The 25,999-nt window shown below is 33.9% G+C and overlaps 1 protein-coding gene across 1 annotated transcript in view; it reads left to right on the top strand.

Annotated features, from left to right (window-relative positions):
* The first annotated feature begins 8,795 nt into the window (after positions 1-8,795).
* The window catches only part of LOC134266734 (uncharacterized), a 44,004-nt gene continuing 26,800 nt past the window's right edge, over positions 8,796-25,999 (top strand). Inside the window, exons 1-9 of the mRNA XM_062748956.1 lie at positions 8,796-8,814; positions 10,915-11,848; positions 17,677-17,825; positions 18,035-18,185; positions 19,882-20,038; positions 22,070-22,171; positions 22,383-22,508; positions 23,278-23,451; positions 23,667-23,751. Of these exons, the coding sequence (XP_062604940.1) occupies positions 10,998-11,848; positions 17,677-17,825; positions 18,035-18,185; positions 19,882-20,038; positions 22,070-22,171; positions 22,383-22,508; positions 23,278-23,451; positions 23,667-23,751 (1,795 nt within the window). The 5' untranslated portion in view covers positions 8,796-8,814; positions 10,915-10,997. The remainder of the gene's footprint in view (positions 8,815-10,914; positions 11,849-17,676; positions 17,826-18,034; positions 18,186-19,881; positions 20,039-22,069; positions 22,172-22,382; positions 22,509-23,277; positions 23,452-23,666; positions 23,752-25,999) is intronic.

The raw sequence follows: 25,999 nt of genomic DNA, 5'->3' as shown, positions 1-25,999 counted from the left end.
CAACCGATGCCTGTTTTATAGACAAATTAGCAGGTGGATTTCAAAGATAAAAAATTATATAATAGGCATCAAAAATGGGTACCCTCCTTGCCAACAAAAATTATAACAACTTATGTACTATTTGCCAAATTTCAACAAATAATATTTGATGTTGTATGATTGACTTTAAGACATAGCAAATTTGATAGACATCATATCGGGAGTAGTTTACAATGTTTTTAAGAAACGTTTGACAGTAATTAAGCTTGGTACTCTAAGGTCACCCTGTATTTTGAAAAATGAGTGAAAACGACAGCGTGTACAAAAGTCTTAACAATTATTTTAAAATATCAGTAATTGTGGTAATCCACGCTTGTTTTATATTCAAACAGATATTGGAACATGAATCTATTGCTTAAAACCATTAAAACAAAATTTACCATAAGATGTACTTGATAAAAACGGCGAAGGTCTGTCAAGAGCAAAGGTATGCAAGAGCACAAAAACAGATTTATATGCAATTTTCTTAAATATTAGTGGTATTATTGTTCAAATTCGTATTCGGGGAGACAGTTTAATATCTGGAGGTGTCTAGAAAGCAGTTTTTTTGCAAAGAAATCGAAAGGTTTATCAGAGAAAGGACCCAGAATCAGGAATCCACTACATTGAATTTCTTCATGACAGTGTTTAAACCCGCATGCCCTAAAGAGTAAAGGGGTTTACGGGATAAACAGAAAGTTAATGTTTTTTAACATTAACAATATTTGCCAGATCTTTGACCTTTTGACTTGTTTCTATTTCCAAACTTGAATAAAACACCTTTCAGAAGGAAAAAACAAGTCCAGGAAATCATTGGATCTGCCATTTTCCAGTATACTAAGGGTCATACCCAAAAATGAGTTCTAAAAACAATCAGAAATTGGATAAAAAATGTTACGGACATGTGTTTGAATTAAAATAGATTAATAAGTAAAATCATGAAGACTAAATTATTCAAAAGCGTCGTTTGCTTCTTTCTGAGCCCCAATGACATTATTTATTGAACGCCCCTCGTATATGCAGAAAATTCCTTTAGACTGAACGCTTGGGTGTTGTGGCTATTTCATTCTTGTCAGCATGTTTTACATAGTGAAGGAAAAAAACTGAAGCATTTTAAAGTAATTCCGCCAAAATGAATCAAAGGAAAATACTCACGAATTTAATATGATATATTTTTATTTCTAAGTAGAAGAGTATACTAGTAGTTAATTAAACATTTTTATTTTAAAAAGAAATATTGAGAAATCAGTTTTAAATATTACAAGAGAAAAATAATGGTCAAACGTTTTTAATTTTCGGTACAAATAAATTATAATTCATGTGCGTGAGAATCAGAGATGAAGGATAAGAATGGGGTTTTTTTTCATCAAAAAGACAAAATTCTTATACCCAAATATCCTTATACCCAAAATTGATATTATAGCAATAAAATGAAAAAAAGAAGTAAAGTCTTCGGGGATTTTTGTTATATGCTGATATCAAGATACTGCACGAATAGGGATTGGTATCACAATTAATGAGAAATATTGAAAAAAAAAGTATTGATGTGTTTTTCAACTGTAGCATATTCAATACAAAATTTAAAAGTTCAATTTCTATTCATTAATTGTATACGCAGTAACTTTTATTGATTGCGTGTATATATTACAAGTTGCCATGGTAGGATTTTTTTTAAACCGTTTATATAAAAATTATAACTTTATAAATATCTATAACTAAATAAAAACAGTTCAAACAAAATTTTAAGGCATTTTAAAAATCTTTTATTCATAATCCTAATAATATTTTATCATTAAAGGATGTTTTAAATGGAACAAATAAAAAATAATATCTCATTTCTCCCCGTGCACTTTCAAATACAACAGCCAATAGATCGATCACCTATGCGGCCGATAATAACAAAGGCAGACACGGTCGCCGACCGTCAATTTTGAATTTTAGTATAAGTACGAATAATATTTTTGAGAGTAGAATGATTTATTGTTCAAAATTTCACTAGAAGGTTTTCAGCAACATCTTAGGTATTCAAAATTTGTCCCCCCCCCCCCAAAAAAAAACTCCAGCTTTCCAGCTAATGTAGAGCTATATACATAATCTGAATGAGATGAGTCAGAAGAAAAAAATCGTATTGTAACATTGATATAAATTTAATTTTATCGCAGAAACCTGGACCCACAATGCAACACAAGTAATCTTGTTGTCCGGACGGGTAACTGTGTTACTGCCCTATGGTTAGCTGCAATAATGTAGCCCTCTCCGATTTTTTTTATCTGATGTTTTCTGGAGAGGGCTACAATTCCATCGCATCTCCGTAATGGGGCAAATATATTTTTTAAATACGGGCGATTGAAGGCAAAATAAATTATTTTTACATTCAACTTACTTCTTATAAGACGGAATTTTTATTCACTGTCAACAACATAGCCTGCTAAACTCGAAAACCATGTAAAATATATCTGCATGTTTACCAGCAGCAGCCATGACAGTTCACGCGTAACGTACTGAATTTAGAACAAGAGGCCCAGGGGCCACAGCGCTCACCTGAGCACATCAGCTAGGAAAAAACACATATCAGATCAGAACTGAAAGTTAACTTAAGTTGGGGGAGGGGATCATAATTTGAACGAACTAGAATCTACATTACCTGAGGATGATTCCATACAAATATAACTAATCCTGGCTTTGAAGTACTTGAAAAGAAGATTTAAAAAGGTTTCCCTATATATTTCTATGTAAAACTTTGGTCGGCCATTTTGGCCACGCCCTACCCCCAGGGGTCATGACTTGAACAAATTTAAATCTATATTACCTGAGGATGATTCCACATGAGTTTCATCTTTCCTGGCCCAGTGGTTCTTGAGAAGAAGATTTTTAACGATTTTTCCTATATATTCCTATGTAAAACTTTGATCGGCCATTTTGGCCCCGCCCTACCCCCGGGGGTCATGACTTGAACAAATTTATATCTACATTACCTGAGTATGATTCCGCATGAGTTTCATCTTTCCTGGCCCACTGGTTCTTGAGAAGAAGATTTTTAAAGATTTTTCCTATATATTCCTATGCAAAACTTTGATCGGCCATTTTGGCCACGCCCTACCCCCGGGGGTCATGACTTGAACAAACTTGAATCTACACTACCTGAGGATGATTCCACATGAGTTTCATCTCTCCTGGCCCAGTGGTTCTTGAGAAGAAGATTTTTAACGATTTTTCCTATATATTCCTATGTAAAACTTTGATCGGCCATTTTGGCCCCGCCCTACCCCCGGGGGTCATGACTTGAACAAACTTGAATCTACACTACCTGAGGATGATTCCACATGAGTTTCATCTTTCCTGTTCCAGTGGTTCTTGAGAAGAAAATTTTTTTAAAATGCCAATAATTTTTCTCTAATTCATGATTATCTCCCCTTGGAAAAAGGCGTGGCCCTTCATTTGAACAAACTTGAATCCCCTTCACCCAAGGATACTTTGTGGCAAGTTTGGTTGAAATTGGCCCAGTGGTTCTTGAGGAGAAGATGAAAATGTGAAAAGTTTACGACAACGACGCCAACGACAACAGACAACGGACAAATTTTGATCAGAAAAGCTCACTTGAGCCTTCGGCTCAGGTGAGCTAACAACTAGGAACAACCTAAAAAAAGCAAATGTCGATGTTTATAAACGACTGTCCTGAAATGTATCACAAAATCAAAGTACTGAGACAGTACTGAAAGACGGGGTCAAAATAATTTTCATGCTAGATTTCAAAAAAGTGATTTTTTTTTGTTCGAGTTTCGATAATTTTTTTATTTAACAAATTAAAAGCAGAAGTGTTGATAATAATATAATTTCGCGTTTTTCATTTAATTTGAAGTAGAAATTGCTTAGACTAGAAACCTTTTTGAATTGTCCGAACTTCACCTGGTCCGAATTAATATTTCTCCGGAAGTAAACAATGGATGATGCGTACGCAGTCGTAATACTACGCAGGAAAGTACTTTTTCTAGTGTGTTTTACGATATTAAAATATTTTGTGTTTTCGTTTACAAAACGCTTCATTAATTTCATTTATAAAAAAGTTCCTTTAACTTTCTACAGTTTGATACAGAATGTTTATATTTTGATCAAAACAATTTCTGCACTCTTTTATATAGCGTAGATTTAATTCGTGTGTTATCACCACGGCTTCCTGTTTGAGGGCTCTGACAGTAAACTAATAGACGGGGTCACGTGACCCCGTCTAAATATCGATAAATAAAACCATTTCAAGTGTTATTTTTACGCAAATAGCGATATGTATGCTTAAAATAAGGGAATTCCTAAAAGATCCGCTCCTATAGAATCTAAATTCTTATTGGCTGTCCCAAAATAAAATCCATCAAGGTCAGTAAACATGGCGGATAAATTCAAGTTGTGATGTTGACATACTAGTACATGAAAAATAACCGATATATGGGTCGTTGTGAATATTTTTGGATGGATTTATGTCTTGCATACTTACTTTTTTGGAGTCCAGGTAAGAGATGTTAATAAAATAGCCGTTTACTGATGATTTGAGCCGAAATCCGTGCGGGAGTGATTCACAGCCGCATTTGCACCATTACGGAGATCCTAAGGAGTTGTAGCCCTCCCCCCCCCCCCAAAAAAAAAAAAATCAGAGAGGGCTACATTATTGCAGCTACCCTATGGTGTGACAAACAAAGAAAGGTTATAAAAGTAACTCACTTGCGTTAAAAAAAATTGCACAGAGATAGTAAATTAGATTCTCTTTGTTAATTTTTTTTTTTTTTTTTGCATATTTAAAAACGTTTTTGTAATACAACTTACATTCGATGTTATTTAATGTAACAGTCAAGTCAATCAAGAGCTGGGTTTATGTCAATTAAACAATTGAGTTCACCGCACCCCCCCCACCCCCCTTTACAGCTGCACCGTCAAAATATTACATGTACTTATTCCAATGCGATAAGGAATTTAAATTCTGATGAATTTCAAATTCAAACCATGCTTAGCGCTTCCCAGAACTCTCAGTACTTTGATTTCCATATGTTTTCAAAGAGTTTACATTTGTACAAGAGATGTTCATTGTCTTCAACAACCATACATTATTCACAAAAAGGTTCTACATCTTTGTTCCATTTACGTACATTTAGATTATTATTCAATATGCAATTCAGTAATTTATAATTGAATTCAGCAACATTTTTTTTTTATACGTATATACTTAACTTTAGCTAAATATACATTTTTCCAGATATATTTGTAACGAAAATCGAAAGTCTTTTGCCACATATTTTTATAAACTGATCCTTGAAATTTCATGTTTACCAAAATTGAATAATAAAAATCACATTTAAGGTAGTGTACGTAGATTCAAGTTTGTTCAAATCATGTGACCTCGGGGATTGGGCGGGGCCACAATTAATGGCCGACCAAAGTTTTACATAGAAATATATAGGAAAATTCTTTAAAAATCTTCTTCTCAAGAATAACAAAGCCTTCTCTGAAACCACTGAACCAATTTCAAACAATTTTGGCATATAGCATTTATGGATGAAGGGGAGTAAAATTTGTGAATTTCATGGTCCCTGCCCCCCTGAGGTGGGGCCAAAATCACTAACATTAGTGCATATCTTTAAAAATCTTCTTTACTCTTGGACATCAAGCAGTCAAACTGTTGGTATGATTGTAATCAGCATTGAGTCCTCTACCAAAATTTTTGGCCCCAGGGTCAGGGGTTCTAGTGCTACGACAGGGCTAAATAGATTATATAGTGAAAATGCATAAATTCTTTGAAATTCTTCTACTCTGCTCATGGGCATTAAATAAACTAACCAAGTGCATAGTTATGTTAAATAAGGCTGCTTCTTCCAAAAATTGTGAATTTCATGGCCCCAGGTTCAGGGGTTCTGGTGTTAGAGCGAGGCTCTATTGAATATATAGTGAAAATTCACAAATTCTTTAAAAATCTTCACATCTGTTCATGGGTATTAAACCAGTGAACTATGTACAAAGTTATGATTAGGAGGGATGCTTCTTCCCAAATTTTTGAATTTCAGGGCCCCTGGGTCAGGGGTTCTAGTGTTGGGGCGGGGCTTGAGTGACTATTTTGTGAAAATGCATGAATACTTTGAAAATCTTTTCCTTTGCTCCTTGGTTTTATGCCAATAATTTAAGTACATATGATGAAGAAAGGTGCCTCTTCCAAAATTGTTAATTCCAGGGCCCAAAGTTCAGGGGTGCTGGGGGAGGGGGTACATAGTATATACACTTATTTAATGACTTTTCGGTAAAACACATCGTCAGAAACCCACGGGTGATCTCGTCTTTACTTATCACTTGATAAGTAAAGACGAGATCACCCGTGGGTTTCCGACGATGGGTAAAACAGTCAAACTGTTGTCCCTCGGTAGTGGGGAAGACCTTCCCAAGTCTTCCCCACTACCGAAGGACAACAGTTTGACTGTTTTACCGAGTAGTCATTGAATAAGTGTTTTATTACCTAACCTACTATATAATTAATTAAATTGGAATAAAAACACACAAACAATCAATAAAGAGTTTTAACAACTGTTTATTCACATACTTTTCTATTAATTAGCTGAACACATAATATAAAGATTAAATTTATAGAAATTAAGATAAATTAATATTTAATATTTTAAGTAATACTTAATAAATTGATATTTTGTGTGTTATATTTCAATTTAATTAATTATATAGCAGGTAAATAGTGATGTTGTGATCATCAAAACGCTTGAATGTCACGATGACGCTTTAAACAATCAGCGTACAGTTCATTCTGTGGCCCGGTTAACAGTTCGACTGTTTCATGATCACGCAAAAAACATAAAATAAATCGTGAAACAGTTCAGAATGCCTAATTACAATTTAAATACTGTAAACATATTACATTTGGCATGTACGATATTTGGCGGAAATTCAATTTTCAAGAAGTTAGCGTAGATTTGATTTAGCGCTGTCTGAATTTGCTTGTTATAAAAGTTAATATACAAGACATTTAGCGTTGTACTTGAATTAGCGGACTCTGCTTTCCGCCAAAATCGCTAATTAGAACACACCGCTAAATGTAATACGTTTACAGTAGTCAGTTAGGTAATAATCTGAAATAAATAATGCTATATGAAATCTGTTCTTTGGCAATAATCATCCATTTATGGTGAGATAAAATTTGATAAAATTTCCAAAATTAGAAATATGGCCCCAGGGTCAGTGGTTCCTGTGGGATGAGGTCACAACTGGTGGTTATAAAGTGGAAATGCATTTTCTCTTTGTTACTATAATCTCTTATCTACCTCTAGGTTTTAAGTAGTCAAAGTAAGCATGCTAAGTTTATACATTTTGTAATTATGATAAACAATGGCGCCTCTTTCAAATCAAAATTGTGAATTGTTTATAACATGAACTAAATTAAATTGTTGTAAAGTTGTTACATATAACTCAGGCCCATGGGTATCTTGTTTTAATTTACAGAAGTTACTGTGAAAAAATTGAAATAGTATCTTAGAAATGTAATTATTTAATGAAAGATTATTTCACTTGCAAAGTTAGATATCCTAGAGTTAAATAAAGGCCTTTATCTTTGTTTTATGTAAGGGTTAATGTACAGAGTAGCGCTCCATTCCTTAAAAGTAATGGAGCAGAGGCCCATTACTTTTAAGGAATGGAGCGCTACGAGTATATTAACCCGTGTAAAATCCGCCTTTCTGAATGCTTGTTTTTATTGTTTGTTAATACATAATAAAGAATATTTATATAATACATTGTAAATACTTTTTACATATTAGTAGTAGTATTTATATTTATATATAATATAGAAAGAAAAACTAAAAAAAAAGATGTACTGAATTTAATCTAAAACAAGGTCTTCCAACTGCCTCGCTAGCTCAGTGAAATGAGCATCGTACTGCTATGGTGAGGGTACCGGGTTCGATTCTCATCATGGATGATCTACTTTTTCTTAATGTGAAACTAACCTTTAAAATTTTCCAAAACTCTTCTCTAAAATTTACTAAGTTCTTTCCTTGGTAGAGGCACGGAAAGGAGAATAAGACTATAACAAATTTCGTTTTCAATGTAATTTGCAACTCTCCATTCCTTAAGGTCAAGATCTAGTAAATGAAAGGTGCCTACAGATTTATCAAACTTGAGAAATAAATTCCTTTATTGATGCTTTACAACTTTAGCTTGGTCAAATAAGGTGTTTCGGGGCATAATTTGTAGGTAAACAAGATGAAAAACTGTATTTTAAACTGTCATTTTTATTGAAAAATTAAGAAAACCAATCATGAAAATGGGAGTTTTTTTCGTATTCGGCAAAGGAAATGTATCCAGATTGCCTACAGTCTCTCAGAAAACGGTAATTAGTATGTTCATGGCCTCTTCCTTAAATCAATATCAAATTTAATATAGGTATCCGGTTTACTTTTCATATGATTTCAAGTTGAATGACATGAAAATACCCTATTTTCTACATAATTCTGCTAAAGCCGCATAGTACGGGAAAAAGAAAGTTGAAATTGATTATGACGTCATAATGGATCTAGCACCAAAAAATTAGTCTAAACGTTTTACTAGATCTTGACCTTAAAAGTAATGGAGCGCGCAAACAAAAGAATGACGTCACAGGTGGATTTTACCAGTGTTATCTGTATTCTATTTTGGTGTGAATGCTGGTTTCCCCCATGAGCTATTTATAGCCAAATTGGTGAATTTCCGGTTTGTGTGCTTCTTGAGAAAAGAAAAGAAAGTGAAACTGAAAGGAGTTGTAAGGTACAGTCAATTTAGTAAGTAAGTTTATTAACATCTTAATGTGTGGTGCATTATCTAATCATTAATCACAAATAATTATTATCTGTTTTCTGACAATCTAGTGAACATGTGATAACTGTTTACAAGTTTAATGTTTATCTTTTTAAAAAGATAAGTGAGCTAGCGCCGTAGCAATTTTTAAACACAGAAAGGAATTTTTTCATGTTTAATGAGTCTATAGTCTGATAATTAGAGTTATAATTTTTTTTGTGAAGTGCAAATTACATTGAAAACGAAATTAGTTATAGTCTTATTATATTATATTAGTGTGGAACTGCATTGATCAATTCAGGAAGGTGGTATATTATAACTCACTAGCTAGATGTCTAGAATCTTGGCATTGACCTAAGTTTTTAGCTCACCTGAGCCGAAGGCTCAAGTGAGCTTTTCTGATCACATTTTGCCCGGCGTCCATCTGTCTGTCTGTAAACTTTTCACATTTTCGACTTCTTCTCAAGAACCGCTGGGCCAATTTCAACCAAACTTGCTACAAAGTATCCTTGGGTGAAGGGGATTCAAGTTTGTTCAAATGAATGGCCATGCCCTCATTCAAGGGGAGATAATTGGGAATTAATGAAAATTTAGTGGCATATTTTAAAAATCTTCTCAAGAACCACTGTGCCAGGAAAGATGAAACTTATGGGGAAACATCCTCAGGTAGTGTAGATTCAAGTTTGTTCAAATCATGACTCCCGGGGTAGGGCGGGGCCAAAATGGCCGACCAAAGTTTTACATAGAAATATATAGGAAAATTCTTTAAAAATCTTCTTCTCAAGAATGACAAAGCTATAATTCATCATATTTATATGGGAGCATGCTCAGGTAGTGTAGATTCAAGTTTGTTCAAATCATGACCCCCCGGGGTAGGGCGGGCCAAAATGGCCGACCAAAGTTTTACATAGAAATATATAGGATAATTCTTTAAAAATCTTCTTCTCAAGAATGACAAAGCCATAATTCATCATATTTATATGGGAGCATGCTCAGGTAGTGTAGATTCAAGTTTGTTCAAATCATCACCCCCCGGGGTAGGGTGGGGCCAAAATGGCTGACCAAAGTTTTACATAGAAATATATAGGAAAATTCTTTAAAAATCTTCTTCTCAAGAATGACAAAGCCATAATTCATCATATTTATATGGAAGCATGTTCAGGTAGTGTAGATTCAAATTTGTTCAAATCATGACCCCCCGGGGTAGGGCGGGGCCAAAATGGCCGACCAAAGTTTTTAAAGATATATAGAAGAAAATTCTTTAAAAATCATTTTCTAAAAAATAGCAAATTCGTGATTGGTCATGGGACTACTTTTGGATTTAAACTTTACAATAAAAAGCCATTTTTTACTTTTTCCTACCCTTAGTGCTCAGGTGAGCAATGTGGCCCATGGGCCTCTTGTTCTTTTGTAGTTTACTTTTTAAGTGTAAGTTTAATACACAATAAAATAAACAAACTTCAGAATGAAACAGAAAAGGTCAGTATTATTTAATGACACAACGAATTGTTATCATACAGTCTATCTGTGGTCGTTTTTACAGACAACTAGACTGTAAATTTAAGTCAAATTCCCAGAATGCCCTACCGTGAAACCGAGCATGCGTATTGCAGACAAATGGACTAACATACATGTAGTTGCTAGCACTCGAGAGCGCTAGTAAAAAATTATTTGATCTCGACAGCTCTTTTAAAGAGTTTAACCGAAATGTCACAAATGAGGATTTTTACTTTATTGTTGCAAGCTCATCGAAAAGTTATTAAATTTGTCTTCATGGGTTAATCATCTATTCTTCATTTTATGGAAACTGGAAATTGATATAAGTATAGAAAATATCTGCATATATATATTTTTGTTATTTAAAAAAAAACATCCAGTGCATTTGTAAATTAATTATATGAATAATATATTATCTGATCCTGGATAGTTCAGCCATAGAGGATTTTAAATATTAATTTATACAGTACGTGGCCCCTTTTAAAGTTCTTGTTTAAAGAATATGGTTTGATTAACCAAAGAAAATGTCTTGACAAAAAAAGAAGTTGAAAATTATTAAATCTCAGTCATAACAAAATTTCTAATTTACAGAATGTAGTGGGACAATAACAAACATTACTGGCACACATTTTGACTTTGTTAAGATCAAAACCTATTTCTGTCTGCGATTTCCAATGGCATCAAATTTGATGATAATTGAATCTGACAGTGAGGAAGAAACAGATAAAAAATCCAAAGGAGGAAGTTCTGAGAAGTTAACTTCTCCAGAAACACAAAAAAATGAAGATAAGAATGTCACAACACCAAAACCATATATCAGCTGCCATGAAAAGGAAGAGGAAACTGTTGCAAGGATTGATGTGGGAGCCAATCAGAGCAACATCAATGAGCACAGGAAAAACATATCAAAAAGGGATGCTAAGATTTTATCTAAACCAAAGGCAGCAAAATGTATTGGAAAAGCTTTGGCAAAAATTGGAATCGAAGCTTTTGTAGAAGTCCAAGGGGAATCTTGTTTGTTTGGGACGGCAGCAAATAAGGCGTCAGCTGAAATAGCTGTAGATGTTACTGCCACCCTTATTTCTGAAGAGGAAATTCCGATTCCATATGGAAAGAAACTCGAAAGACAAAGACAAAGTGATTTGGAAAGTGAATATCTTGTTGATATCGAGGTACAAAGTGATGTCATATCACTGAGAGGAATTGAGGATGTTGCAACTGTTAGACAGTTGATTGAAAAAAACCTGAGTGAAAGAAATGGCCAGGATCATCAAACATTACAAAGTCAATTCAGTACAGGCCCTGAAGATCAAACATTACAAAGTCATTTCAAAACAGGCCCTGAAAATCAAACATTACAAAGTCATTTCAAAACAGGCCCTGAAAATCAAACATTACAAAGTCCATTCAATATGGGCTCCGAACATCAGACACTAAGATGTCAATTTAACAGAGGACAGTCAAGATGCTACAAGAGGGACCCAGATTTTATATCTAAAGTTACTTCAATTCAGAGTAATAATTTGTAAGTATATATATATCACATCATCACAAGCCTGTGGAGTATGTCAGTCTGTAGTAGGATTTGCTTTGACTGTCCATCTTTAACCATATATTTAATTAATATTGTAAAATTAGAAGCTCTATAGTCTTTTCACAGAGATAGATTCATATATTTTTATATAATTACTCTTAATTGCTATGAATTTTTAATTGATAAAGAATAATTTAGAACCTATGAATGAAAAATTCTGTCCTAATATAATGGTTTCATCAGAAATTAACAAGACAAGTTACAACATATTTTTTGATTTGCTGTAAATTTCATTTCAATCATTTGTATTTTCTTTATATTTTAGCTTTTGAATCATAAGGCACAGGAACATAGCAACAGGGGGGCCTGCCCCCTTTATTTCCCAACATTACCTTTACTATTGAAAATCTCCATTGAAAGGTTGGTTGCCCCCCCCCCCACTTCTTTCCACAGTATAGTGATATCAAGGAAATGTAGTATTGTGTGGAAAAGAAATTGGAAGTGAAAGGAAGTTGGCTTTGAAAAAAATTGGCCACTACCCCCCTTTTTATCTTTTTAGATCTATAAAACAACACATACACACTGTAAACAGTGCATCTTTAAGTGATAAGTTTTCCTCTTCTAGGCTATCATTTTGCTTGGTCTATTGGTTCAGCTGATAAGTGAGTTTTTGTACCTGATGTGTGAGATTTTAATTCAATCGGTTTCATAGCTGCAGAACGGTAGTTCCCTGCTTGAACAAAATCGGACAAATAAAGCAGAGAGCTACAGATCCAAGCCTTGTAAAAACCTTTGATTTACAATGCCATTTGGACATCCATATATATATATATATCTCGATCAGATACATACCACATTTAAAACTGGGGAAAGCATAAAATACCAGAAATAGTAAGTGAGCGACAAAAATCTGCGGCATAAATTGAAGGTTTTTAGGTCACCTGAGTAAACTCAGGTGACCTATTTTTATCTGTCGTCATCCGTCGTTGCGTTAACATTTGAACATTTTCAGCTTCTTCTCTGAAACCACTGAAGCAATTTCAACCGAATTTGGCATAGAGCATCTATGGGTGAAGGGGAACAAAAATTTAGAATTTCATTGTCCCTGTCCCCCTGGGGCCTGGGGGGTGGGGCAAAAACCACTAAAATTAGTGTAATCTTTAAAAATCTTCTTCTTTACTCCTGGACATCAAGCAGTCAAACTGTTGGTATGATTGTAATCAGCACTGATCCTCTACCAAATTTGTGAAATTCATGGCCCCAGGGTCAGGGGTTCTAGTACTAGGGCGGGGCTAAATAGGTACAGTGAAAATGCATTATTTCTTTGAAATTCTTCTTTTCTGCTCTTGAGCATTAAATAAACTAATCAAGTGCATAGCTGAGTTGAAAATGATTGCCTCTTCCAAAATTATGAATTTTGTGGCCCCAGGGCAATGGATTTTAGTGCTAGAGCGGGGCTATATAGATTATATTGTGAAAATGCAAAAATTCTTTGAATGTCTTCTTTTCTGTTTGTGGGCATTAAATAAACTAACCAAGTGCATAGTCATGTTGAATAAGACTGCTTCTTCTAAAATTGTGAATCTAATGGCCCCAGGGTCAGGGGTTCTAGTGGCTAGGGCCGGGCTATATAGGATATATAGTGAAAATGCATTATTTCTTTGAAATTCTACTTCTCTGCTTCTGGGCATTAAGTAAACTTACCAAGTGCATAGTTGAGTTGAAAATGACTGCCTCTTCCAAAATTGTGAATTTCATGGCCCCAGGGCAAGGGGTTTTAATGCTAAGGCGGGGCTATATAGATTAATTAGTGAAAATGCAAAAATTCTTTGAAATTCTTCTTCTCTGTTCATGGGCATTAAATAAACTAACCAAGTGCATAGCTATGTTGAATAAGACTGCCTCTTCCAAAATTGTGAATTTCATGACCCCTGGGTTGAGGGTTCTGGTGTTAGGGTGGGGCTTTATTGATAATATTAGTGAAAATGCATAAATTCTTTAGAAATCTTTTTCTCTCGCCTGGGTATTCAACCAGTGAACTATGTACATAGTTATGAGAAGGATGGATGCCTCTTTGAGATTTTTGAATTTCAGGGACCCTGGATCAGGGCTTCTTGTGTTAGGGTGGGGCTCTAATGTTTATTTAGTGAAAATGCATGCATTCTTTGAAAATGTTTTCCTTTGTTCCTAGGTATTATGCCAATTGATCTTAGTATATATATTTGATGAAGAAAGCTGCTTCTTCCAAAAACGGTTATTTTCCTGGCCCCTGGGACAGAGGTACTGGGGGGGGGGGGGGGGGGGTTACATTGTCTGAAAATTATTTAATGCTTTGAAATCTGCACTTTGGTATTAATCAACAACATGATGAAATAAAATTTATAAAATTTCCAAAATTTTGAAAGATGTGGCCCAAGGTTCAGTGGTTCCTGCGGGATGGGGTGCACAACTGATCCAAAAGTGGAAATGCATTTTCTCTTTGTTACTCTGATCTACTCGGGGTATTTAAAAGTAATCAGAGTAAGCATGCTGAGTGTATAATTATGATAAGCAATGGTGCCTTTTTCAAAATTGTGTCAGAATTCCATGGCCTCTGGTTTAAAACATGAAGCAAATTTAATTTGTTGGAAAGTTGTTGCATGCTACTCAGGTGACCTATAAGGCCCATGGGCCTCTTGTTACAATTAATGCTTGGATCTGTAGCTCTCTGCTTTATCTGTCCAAATTTTCTCAAGCAGAGATCGAGCTACAGATCTGCAGCTTCTTGTTTCACTGTTTAGTTTCTTAAATTTTTTTTGGTTTCTTTATGTTAGTTTCACAGAAGTGTTTTGTACACTTTGTTTTGCTGTATTTCTAGTTTTGAAAATTCCAAGCCTATTCTTTTTTTATCCTGTGTTTACCCCTTTATCCTGTGAATATGACTCATGTGATATTTTTTCTTATTTCCTATGTAGCTTGTAACACAAGATTTGATTGCATGGTTACAGAGTCTGGTGTAAATTTCCATGCACAGACTTGAGCCGGGGTAAATAAAATGTGACGTCACAATGCATAGTTTTTATTAGCTCACCTGAGCCGAAGGCTCAAGTGAGCTTTTCTGATCACATTTTGTCCGGCGTCCGTCTGTCTGTCTAGCTGTCCGTCTGTCCGTCTGTCTGTCTGTAAACTTTTCACATTTTCGACTTCTTCTCAAGAACCGCCGGGCCAATTTCAACCAAACTTGCCACAAAGTATCCTTGGGTGAAGGGGATTCAAGTTTGTTCAAATGAAGAGCCACGCCCGTCATTCAAGGGGAGATAATTGGGAATTAATGAAAATTTAGTGGCATATTTTAAAAATCTTCTTCTCAAGAACCACTGTGCCAGGAAAGATGAAACTTATGGGGAAACATCCTCAGGTAGTGTAGATTCAAGTTTGTTCAAATCATGACCCCCCGGGGTAGGGCGGGGCCAAAATGGCCGACCAAACTTTTACATAGAAATATATAGGAAAATTCTTTAAAAATCTTCTTCTCAAGAATGACAAAGCCATAATTCATCATATTTATATGGGAGCATGCTCAGTTAGTGTAGATTCAAGTTTGTTCAAATCATGACCCCCCGGGGTAGGGCGGGGCCAAAATGGCCGACCAAAGTTTTACATAGAAATATATAGGAAAATTCTTTAAAAATCTTCTTCCCAAGAATGACAAAGCCATAATTCATCATATTTATATGGAAGCATGCTCAGGTATTGTAGATTCAAGTTTGTTCAAATCATGACCCCCTGGGTAGGGCGGGGCCAAAATGGCCGACCAAAGTTTTACATAGAAATATATAGGAAAATTCTTTAAAAATCTTCTTCCCAAGAATGACAAAGCCATAATTCATCATATTTATATGGAAGCATGCTCAGGTATTGTAGATTCAAGTTTGTTCAAATCATCACCCCCTGGGTAGGGCGGGGCCAAAATGGCCGACCAAAGTTTTACATAGAAATATATAGGAAAATTCTTTAAAAATCTTCTTCCCAAGAATGACAAAGCCATAATTCATCATATTTATATGGAAGCATGCTCAGGTATTGTAGATTCAAGTTAGTTCAAATCATGACCCCCAGGGGTAGGGCGGAGCCAAAATGGCCGACCAAACTTTTAGATAGAAATATATAGGAAAATTCTTTAAAAATCTTCTTCTCAAGAATGACAAAGCCATAATTCATCATATTTATATGGAAGCATGCTCAGGTAGTGTAGATTCAAGTTTGTTCAAATCATGACCCCCGGGGGTGTTTTACATAGAAATACATAGGAAAATTCTTTAAAAATCTTCTTCTCAAGAATGACAAAGCCCGAGTTCATCATATTTATATGGAAGCATGCTCAGGTAGTGTATTTCAAGTTTGTTCAAATCATGACCCCCAGGTGTAGGGCGGGGCCAAAATGGCCAACCCAAAGTTTTTAATGGTATATATAGGAAAATTCTTTAAAAATCATTTTCTAAAAAATAGCAAATCCATGATTGGTCATGGGACTACTTTTGGATTTAAACTTTACAATAAAAAGCCATTTTCTACTTTTTCCTACTCTTAGTGCTCAGGTGAGCGATGTGGCCCATGGGCCTCTTGTATGATAAAAAGCAATTGACATGAGGTCACGATGCATTGTAGTGTGTATCTTATCCTAGGTTGAGACACAGTTGATTAGACTCTGATGTTTACAAAGTATTTTTATGGGTACATAGGAAGTAAATTTGTCATCCAGGTCCAATCAAGGGTGTACAGGAATTTTCCCCGGGTTGTACTCTATACACTCTTCGGCCTCAGGGCCAAGGCTCGGGAATAAAAATCACACAAGCTGATAAAAATCCTATCCAACTACAAATCATTCATTGGAGATCCTATATATCGTCGCTGTAATATCAAATTGTTGTAAGTCAAAAATCCCAACTTTTCAGGAGAGACAAAAAACATCTTTTTTAGAATGTCGTATGTCTAGTGTTCTCCTTTCTATCCTGGATGTTTTTTCTGTACAAATTGTCGTATCTCCAGTAAAGTATTGAAACAAATCCCTGCAATGTATTGTTAAGCGTACGAATCTGATATTCGCTCTGAAATGTATTATATGAATTAACATACTCATAAATTGATTGCAGTTACAAACTGCGAAAACAGAATTCAGTTTGTCATGAAGTAACCTTACATCTAACTTTTCATCAATTTTTCCATTAATTACTCTGTTTATTAAATAAATTTACTTTGTTGTGTATGTTGAACACATTTTTTAATAAAAATTATAAAAGATTTAAGTAAAATCATAATTTTAACCTTGATATTCAAGTGACATCCTTGTCAGTGCCCAGAGACATACGACCTTTTGTCAGAAAAAAATTGCATCCAATGGACATACGCGCTTTTATCACAGGTCTGTATCTCACTTTCTAATTGGCCTAGAGACATGACGTTTTGACAGAACATGTATTCGATATTGCAGATTCCAAATTAGCAAAAAAAATTTTGCGCCAAAAATCGACTTACGACATTTTGATATTACAGCGACGATATGTCAATCTACATTAGTTTGCTATTTCACTATTTGAACGGCTGGGCAGCTTATTTTATGTCCCTGTTAATTAGCTATTTCAGTTTTACATTACTAATTAAGGCAACTTGTTTTATGTTAAGTTGTTTCATTTTTTTTGCTATTTTATTTTTTTTTTATCTGTTGGGCAGCTTTTTTATGTCTATGAGTTAGCATTTCTTTTTTTGGGGGGGGGGGGGTTTGACCACCAAGCCTCTGTTTGATTTTTGTCTAAATTAATGTGTTGTCTTCCTTTCCTTAGAGTAGTCAGAAGAGAGACTACAGACAAGTGTCTGATCATTGAGATTGTCGGTGATGATGCACATGGGAAACAGTACCTGGAAAGTCTGAAGAGCATACAGCAGAAAATATGGGATGGAAAACTGGATTTATTCAGAATTAGTAAAGATGGTATGTACTAAGCATGCTTTGGATCAAAGATACAAATTTTAAAATCTTGCTCAGCTGTAAATTCATCTTTTTAATAATCATTGTTTGAATTTATTGTCTTCAGCTTTTGTGAAAGCGAGGGAACGTAAAATCTGTCATCTCTGTCAGTCATTTCTTTAGTATGTCTGTCATTACATCACACAAAAATTAACCTTATTTAATCGAAATAGAGACAGATGTTGCAATCATGTCAAACGGACTTCGTAAGGAAGAAAAGCAGTTCATAAAAATGGCAGAATGCCAGCTTCAGTGTGGAATTATAGTCGGAAATAGCAGTAAAAAAGTCAGGCTTCCTTTCCAGTCACAATCAAGTAGACAGACGTAAGATTTATATTATTTCAATCGTTGTTTCTTATTTTAGTAACATCTGTTACACTCCCAAATGAAAAAAAAGGGGAAACAAAATACTATAACAAAATACAAACAAAACACTGTGATTTTAAAGTATTCCGATAGTATAGCAAATCACATGCAAATGAGCTAACAAAACACTATATCAAATTACTAATAAAACACTCTAACAAACTACTAACTAAACACTCTAACAAACTACTTACAAAACACTGTGTTTTGAAAGTATTCCGATTGTATAGCAAATCACATGCAAACGAGGCTAACAAAACACTCCAACAAACTACTAACAAATCATAAGCAACAAATCATCAATAAACCACTAAATTTGAATTTTTCAAATTAAATAATTAACAAATATCCACAAGTCTTTGAAAACATCTAAACACAGTCTCATTTTGAAACATAAACACTTCTTGTTTCACAGTATTTTGAATTCCAGGATTGACACTATTGTTCAATAGACAATAGTGCACCATTCCAACATTTAAAAACACCAAGTTCACTCTCTTATATCATTCTCTGCAGTTAAATTCCTTTGGTTTAAAAGATATAATTCTCAAGTCATTGGCCATTTCTCCAATCACATACATTTACAGAGAATTTTCATGTATAATAATTCATCACTTAATCCAATGCTTAAAACTGATCTAATTAAGCTAGTATATATGGATTAAAGGTCAATCTTAAAATAAATAAAAACCCAATAGAAACAGGCCATATACACATCCACATTCACAGACTGAAGGTTACTGTAGTCCAGTAAAAAAGAACTTTATGTCAAATAAATACCTGTTTCATATCCAGATTCATCCTGATTTTGCTTTTTCCAATCAAGGATCAATATATATATATACTAACACTTTGCATATCCCTTCACCAATCTCTTTGTTTCTCTCTGACCTAGTACTAGTGGTTTGAAAATAGGCGCAAATATTAGTCTTACACAGGATGTAAATAGTTAAGTTGTTCTTGGAAGCTTTTACAACTCTTAGATATAATTCAACCCTAAACATGTCTGTAAATCAAATGAAACGCTAATAAAATATTACTTTGATGCAGACAAGTGTAACGAAATACTTTCAAAATGCAATTTCATTTTGCAGTGTGTAATGAAACATTAATAAAACACCAACATTGTAATGAAACATTAACAAAATACCATGCCATCCCCATCCTATAAAGTGTTGCACTGATGTTTCGTTAAATGCAACACTTTCAAAACGTACAAACAAAATACAAAAGTATGTTTTGGTAGGGTTTTGAAGATATTTTAAAAGTATTTTGTTAGATTTCTTTTTCATTTGGGCTAGCTTGTAGTTTTAAGTAAATGTCCAGAATGGATGATTTTGTGGTTTCATTAATATTCATTGAGCACCAATTTTCGAGGATTTCGTTGTTGTGCAGATCCACGAATTCAAATGTTCATTGAATTAAGAAATATGATATTCATTTGTATGGGCAATGCTTTTGTCCATGAAATTACGTATCCTCGAAAACATCTCTTTTACAAAATCCACGAAAATTGATGCCAAGGAAAATTGGTGAAACCACAGTAGATGATACTCTAAAACTGTCAAGGTAAATATGAATGAAGGCACACATACTTTTAGAAGAACCAGAGAGGAAATATGGAATAAAATTTGATATCATTGGCTTTTGTTAGTTATGAAGAGGAGGATATCTTCAGTGATCTCCCAACTTCTGTAGCAGGGTCTCGATCCCCAGATTTTTCTGGTGAGGAGAGAGCGTCACATTCAGAGAAATTAACAGTGAGGTCCTCTACAATCCAAGTCGTCAAAGCTGATGTAACACTCTACAAGGTGGGATTCAAGATTTTTTTTCCCAATAATCATATTACAGTTGAAGTTCTGGATCTAAAACACTGAGATCTTGAATACAATGATATGTCAAAGTGTTTTTAAAGTCCCAACTACTTATTCTTCAAGTATTTTACCCTCAAAGACCTGTCAAATCCTTGGATATCTTTAAATTTTTTCTGGGTCCTATCAAGTTTGAGATAACGAGGTTCTGACTGTATATATGAGAATCATTTTCGATCAAATTGTTGACATTCATTCAAGTTTGTATAATAATGGGCATGGGTTGACCACAAGTAGGGGACAAAGTTTAACAAACAAAAGAATCTATAGCAGAAAATTTTGAAAAGCATCTCAATGAGCAATAGATCTAAAGTACATTTAAGAGACATCCCTGTTACATAAATTCAAATAAAGTGGATAATTGTTATTTTTAATTTAGTCAATGATACCTTGTATACCTGGATTTGTTGAAGTGAATTGGAAGTCCTAGCTGCGTTTTTAGCTGTAATGGTTGAGGACCAGAAGAGCTTATGTGATAGTAAGGTGTCCGACGTCCATCCGTCTAGCTGTCTGTCTGTCTGTAAACAATTTTCCAAAATGCAATTCCTCCTACACTTTTGGTCTGATTTCAATAAAACTTGACACACAATTAATCTACACTAAGATACATATATTGGTTTTCAATTTTATGACCAATTTGATGTTGTCATGGTAACTAAAAAAAGAAAATTTCTTTGAAATATTTTCAGAATGCCTCTACATGTACTCCTACAGTTTTGGTCTGATTTCAATAAATCTTGCCCAGAAAATGACTAAACCAACCAGAAGTTTCTGTCGACTGTAGGTCTACTTTGTACTTTTAACAAAGAGAAAAGAAGCAGTTGGACTTGAAACTTTGCAACAGCATGAATATTATAATGATCCTTGATAATGATCCTTGATTAAGTCTCTCTTTGAGACAAGGTTGTAATAATACTACAACTTTACCAGTAGCCAGGAATGGCCAGGAACATCAAACATTACAAAGTGAATTCAATACAGGCCCTGAAGATGAAACATTAAAATGTCAATTCAAAACAGACCCAGTGCATCAAAATAACATAGTCAATTCAAAACAAACCCTGAACATCAGTCATAATTTTTAAGTTTATATCACATCATCACAAGCCAGTGGACTATGCGTCTGCGATAGGAATTACTTTGTCTGTCCGTCTTTCTCCATTAATGAATTGTAACATTGGAAGTTCATAGTCTTTTCACAGAGATAGATTAATAGTGACTGATTAATTGATCATTAACTGTAGGAGTAGCCTTTGAATGGAATTTTACATAAATTTCTATTTTAGTTACCATGGCAACATCATTCACCAAAATTAAAAAATAATGACAACTATGTATATTAGTGTAGTCTACTTGTGTGCCAAGTTATACTAAAATCAGACCAAAACTGTAGGAGGAGTAGCATTTTGAAAGTATTTCACAGAAATATCTATTTTTAGTAACCACGGCAACACTGATCATTAAAATCAAAAATAAATATTAAATAGAATTATGTATCTTAGTGTATTGTATTTGTGTGCCAAGTTATATTGAAATCAGACCAAAACTTATGTGGAGTAGCATTTTGAAAGTATTGCACAGAAAATTCTGTGTTTGAGTAACCATGGCAACACTGATGATTCAAACCAAAAACTAATACACAGAATTATGTATCTTAGTATAGTCTACATGTGTGCCAAGTTATATTGAAATCAGACCAAAACTTTAGGAGTAGCATATTGAGAAATTGTTTACAGACAGACAGATGGACTGATGGACACATTAGTATTGCATAAGCTTTTCTGGTCTCTGACCAGTAGAACTTAAGATCGATTTTTAGTGTATTGCTGTTGCAAAGTTTCGAGTTCAAATGCTATTTTTCTCTTCCTTTGTTATAAGTATAAACTAGTAGAGCTACATTCTTAGAGGGTCAATGATGTCCTTAAAACTGACAATTTAATCCATGTTTTTATATTATTATTAATATTTTAGGCCAAGTGTTTGGTAAACTTCTTTGATCGACCATCAGGATTAGCAACGAGAGGCAAGATATTTGAACGCTTCATGAAACAGGGTGGACAAGATTTATTTGATGTATGTATTCATGAATTTTTCCATAGGTCACTTGTACATAGGCAATATTTTTTGCATCAGGCATTCAAATAGAACTTGAAGGAGACTGTAAATGGGGAAAATTTTTGGTTTTAAGCTCACCTGAACCCAAGGCTTGAGTGAGCTATTTTATTGAAATTTGTGTCTGAAAAATTTCTTCCTGTATCAATTGACATATTCTGTTGTTTTCTAGGAACTCTCTTCAAATTACGATTCTTCAGAAAATGTTGTCATGACAAAAAATGGTGGCAAACTTCAATGTCAGCATGTGTGCCATATATCACTCCCAAAATATAGGGGAAATCATTCATCAATTAAGGTAAGACTAGTTCAAATCATATCCCTGGGTATCATTAAATTAAATGTTAAGATATACCTGAGTATGATTATTGGTCTGTTATTGGGCAGATGCAAACTTCATTTTTATAATCATCTCTTTCACATTTAAAAAAAAAACATTATTGAAGTTGCATGCAGATAAAGTAAGATATTTAAAGATTCCTTGATGGTACATTGTATCAATTAAGTCTCAATAATGACAATCATGTTGATTTATGAATACTTAATGTTTTATGTAAAATGTCTTTCACCCATTTATCATGGGAGAAATACAGTAGGTTGGCAAATATTCACGATGGTTTCAATTTCGCTATGTTCGGGATTTATCATTTTCCCACAAAATTAAACCCATCTTGAATGTTATAATTAGTTTTTAAAAATGTTTATATGCTTATACGAATTTTGAATTAATTTCTTGCAGCGTGAAATTAAAACCATCACAATTGGTACTTTTTGAGATATCGTGAAATTTTAACACCGCAGAATTAAAATGACTTACAGTACAAATGTAAAATCAGGTGTGAAGGGTGCACTTATGTAATGGATGAACCCCCTAAAATTGAAAAGAAGAATGGGGGAAAAATGCAGGTCCTGTAGATGAGACCCCCCCCCCCCACTAAATGCAAATGCATGAAAAGAGGATTTGAATTCAACAAAAAAGTGCATCTAAATACATTTGATTTTAAACCAATAATTGATATATTGGGTACTAATATTGCATGTGTTTATTGTATTGTATGACATTTTAGGAGCTGCAGCAGGCAGTTAGGGAATGTTTTAGGCTATGTGGTGACCTTGGTGTGTATGATATAGCAGTTCCAGCTTTAGGTGTAGGACAGTTGTTGAGGTATCCTGTGGAGGAGGTGGCTACTCTCCTCATCACAGAAAGTGTCTCACTGGCCAAAACAGACAACCACTGGAAGGTAAAGAGGAAACAATCTCAAGTCAAGAATATTTCCTTTATTTAAAGTGTTGAAAAACTATTATTTAAATGAATGCTGGATCATAAAAATTCTTACCAGATTTTTTTTTATTATCTTCTTTGCTCCAAAAAAAAATATCGTTTCTGTCCATTCTCTAGTCAATGTAGACTTGTATAATTTAATAATATTCATTTTACAACAATACATTTTTTCAGATAACATTTGCCATATATGACAGAGAAACCTTCTCGGTTTTTAAACAGCATCTCGACCAGAGGAGACAGGGATTGGAAGGAACAAGTAAATGATGTTTATTTATTTTAGTTTTGTTCCAGGAATATTTTATTTGCTGAGTATACAATGAACATGTGAAACAATCCATATTATATAATCAGTGCATGTTTTAAGGGGTAATTGCTAAAACTGACATTCATTTGAAAACCATAGTGCATAATCTATTACATACTGTAGATTGGCAAATAATCACGATGGTTTTAATTTCACTATGTTCGCGATTCGTCATTTTTCTGTGAAATTAAACCCACCATGAATGCTGTCATTGGTTTTAAAAAATGTTTAAATGTGCATACAAAATTAAAATGAAGTTCTTGAGCATAAAATTAAAACCATTGTGATTGGTACTTTTTAAGAAATCGTGCAATTTTACCACTGTGGAATTAAAACGACTTACAGTATATAAAACAAAAGCAGGGGTTAATGACAATTAATGCTTTTCTGAGGGGTGACAATTTCAACTTGTAACCTTTAAAAAATTGAACTATTTTTTGTCCGTTTTACTGAGCAGTTCTTTATTAATATTTTCATCATTGATTATTAATGGGATCCAGATATATATAGAGAATATTACATACTAAAATTCATATCATACATGTATGACATATCAGCCTGAGGGCCGAAGGCCCAAGGGCTGATATAGGGCCGAAGGGCTGATGTGACATATGATATGGATTTTAGTATGTAATATTCTATTTATCATATATTTAAAATACTTACAGTCCCTGAAACGTTCTACTTTCCCACCTGAATGGTGAACGAACGCAGAGCGAACGGTGAGTGAACGATGTGCGAACGCTGAACACAACTTGGTGAACGGTGAGTGAACGCAGAACGCGAACGGAGCTCAAAGTGAACGGTGAACGCAAGATGAACGATTTATTCGGAATGCCTCCGGTATTTTCCTTGCATTGAAATTATTTTATTACTCTATAATTCTAATTTCAGGTTCTTTAATATAAATAAACAATAATTAAATAAATAAATAAATAAATAATAAAAACATTTTTTATCTGTACATATTTGTACCTTGTTTTAAATCGATATTTTTATTACACGAGTTTAATTACCGTAAAACATGATTGTTTATTTGTTACCGAACGCAGGTAGTTTATATATAAAATAAATCTATTTATATAGTAATTATGCTTATTCTTTTCACTAATAAAATGATGTGGACTTTAGAAGATAAAACTACTACTAACTTATAGAATGAATTAAATACATTGTATGCGGTTGAAACAAACATACATGTATTTCCATGCCAAGGCTATTCTGAGTAAAAAAATGGATTATTTTTTTTATGAATTCACATTTGTCTTCGTTTTTTAAACTTCTAATGCAAAATACTCTATATTTATGTGTCTTTTGTATTCTTTTATGATGATTATTTTAGCTAACTTCTACATGTACTGTATCTGTAGACATTTCCCGGCCGTGATTATACTTGATCAAGATGATGGAAAGAGGCATTCAGATTATTTGTAATAGATTAAATTTTCAAAACTAAATAAGTAATGTGCTGTCATAGTTTTTATTGAACAGAGAAATGTACGAGAGAGAAAGAGAGAGAGAGATACCCTCAATTCTTAGATGTCTGTTGTTGTATCAAATAAAAATTCTTATTTTTCCTAAATATTCCAAGCAGTAAAGGTAATCATTTTTTTAGATTAACAGATTCTTTTACAGTAATCATTGGCTTTTATTTTCTTTTATCAAGTTCACACAGTTCACAGGAAGTCCACGTGCTTTTCCTGTCAATCAAATCATTCGACACAGTGGAGGTGTGGAAATCGCGTTTCACCGAACATGCCGAAGGCAAAGAGTCACTTAGTATTTCCAAGAAGTTTTAATTTTTTTCCCTATCATTTCTAGATCTGATTTTTGCATTTCTGCAGAAAAAATTGATAAATAGTGGGAAAATATACTTGGAAGGATTAAGTTTTAAATTGAATTAGAAACATATTCCCTGCCAATTTGAAATACTACTGTCTGCACAAGTGTATTCTAAAATACTATTGTTTGATGACTGTTTGATGTTGGTTTAAAGACTGGTTTTCTTGTGTTACAATACACATTAAATATTAATCAAAATATACTGAAAATACTCACTAAGAATTTTATTTCGGGAGAAGAGGCACCGGGGGAGGGGGGGGGGGGGGGGTCTTGATTATACTATTAAAATGGCAAACATATATTTAGGTACGGTGAAGGAAGGAATTTCCTTCTCTATTAATAGACTATTTTAAACAGT

The sequence above is a fragment of the Saccostrea cucullata genome, unplaced genomic scaffold (assembly GCF_032062105.1).
Source record: "Saccostrea cucullata isolate Sc308-1 unplaced genomic scaffold, CSIRO_AGI_Scuc_v1 ctg1177, whole genome shotgun sequence".
Taxonomy (NCBI): Eukaryota; Metazoa; Mollusca; class Bivalvia; order Ostreida; family Ostreidae; genus Saccostrea; species Saccostrea cuccullata.
The sequence above is the reverse complement of the archived record's forward strand: the minus strand, read 5'-3'. Positions and strand labels throughout refer to the sequence as shown.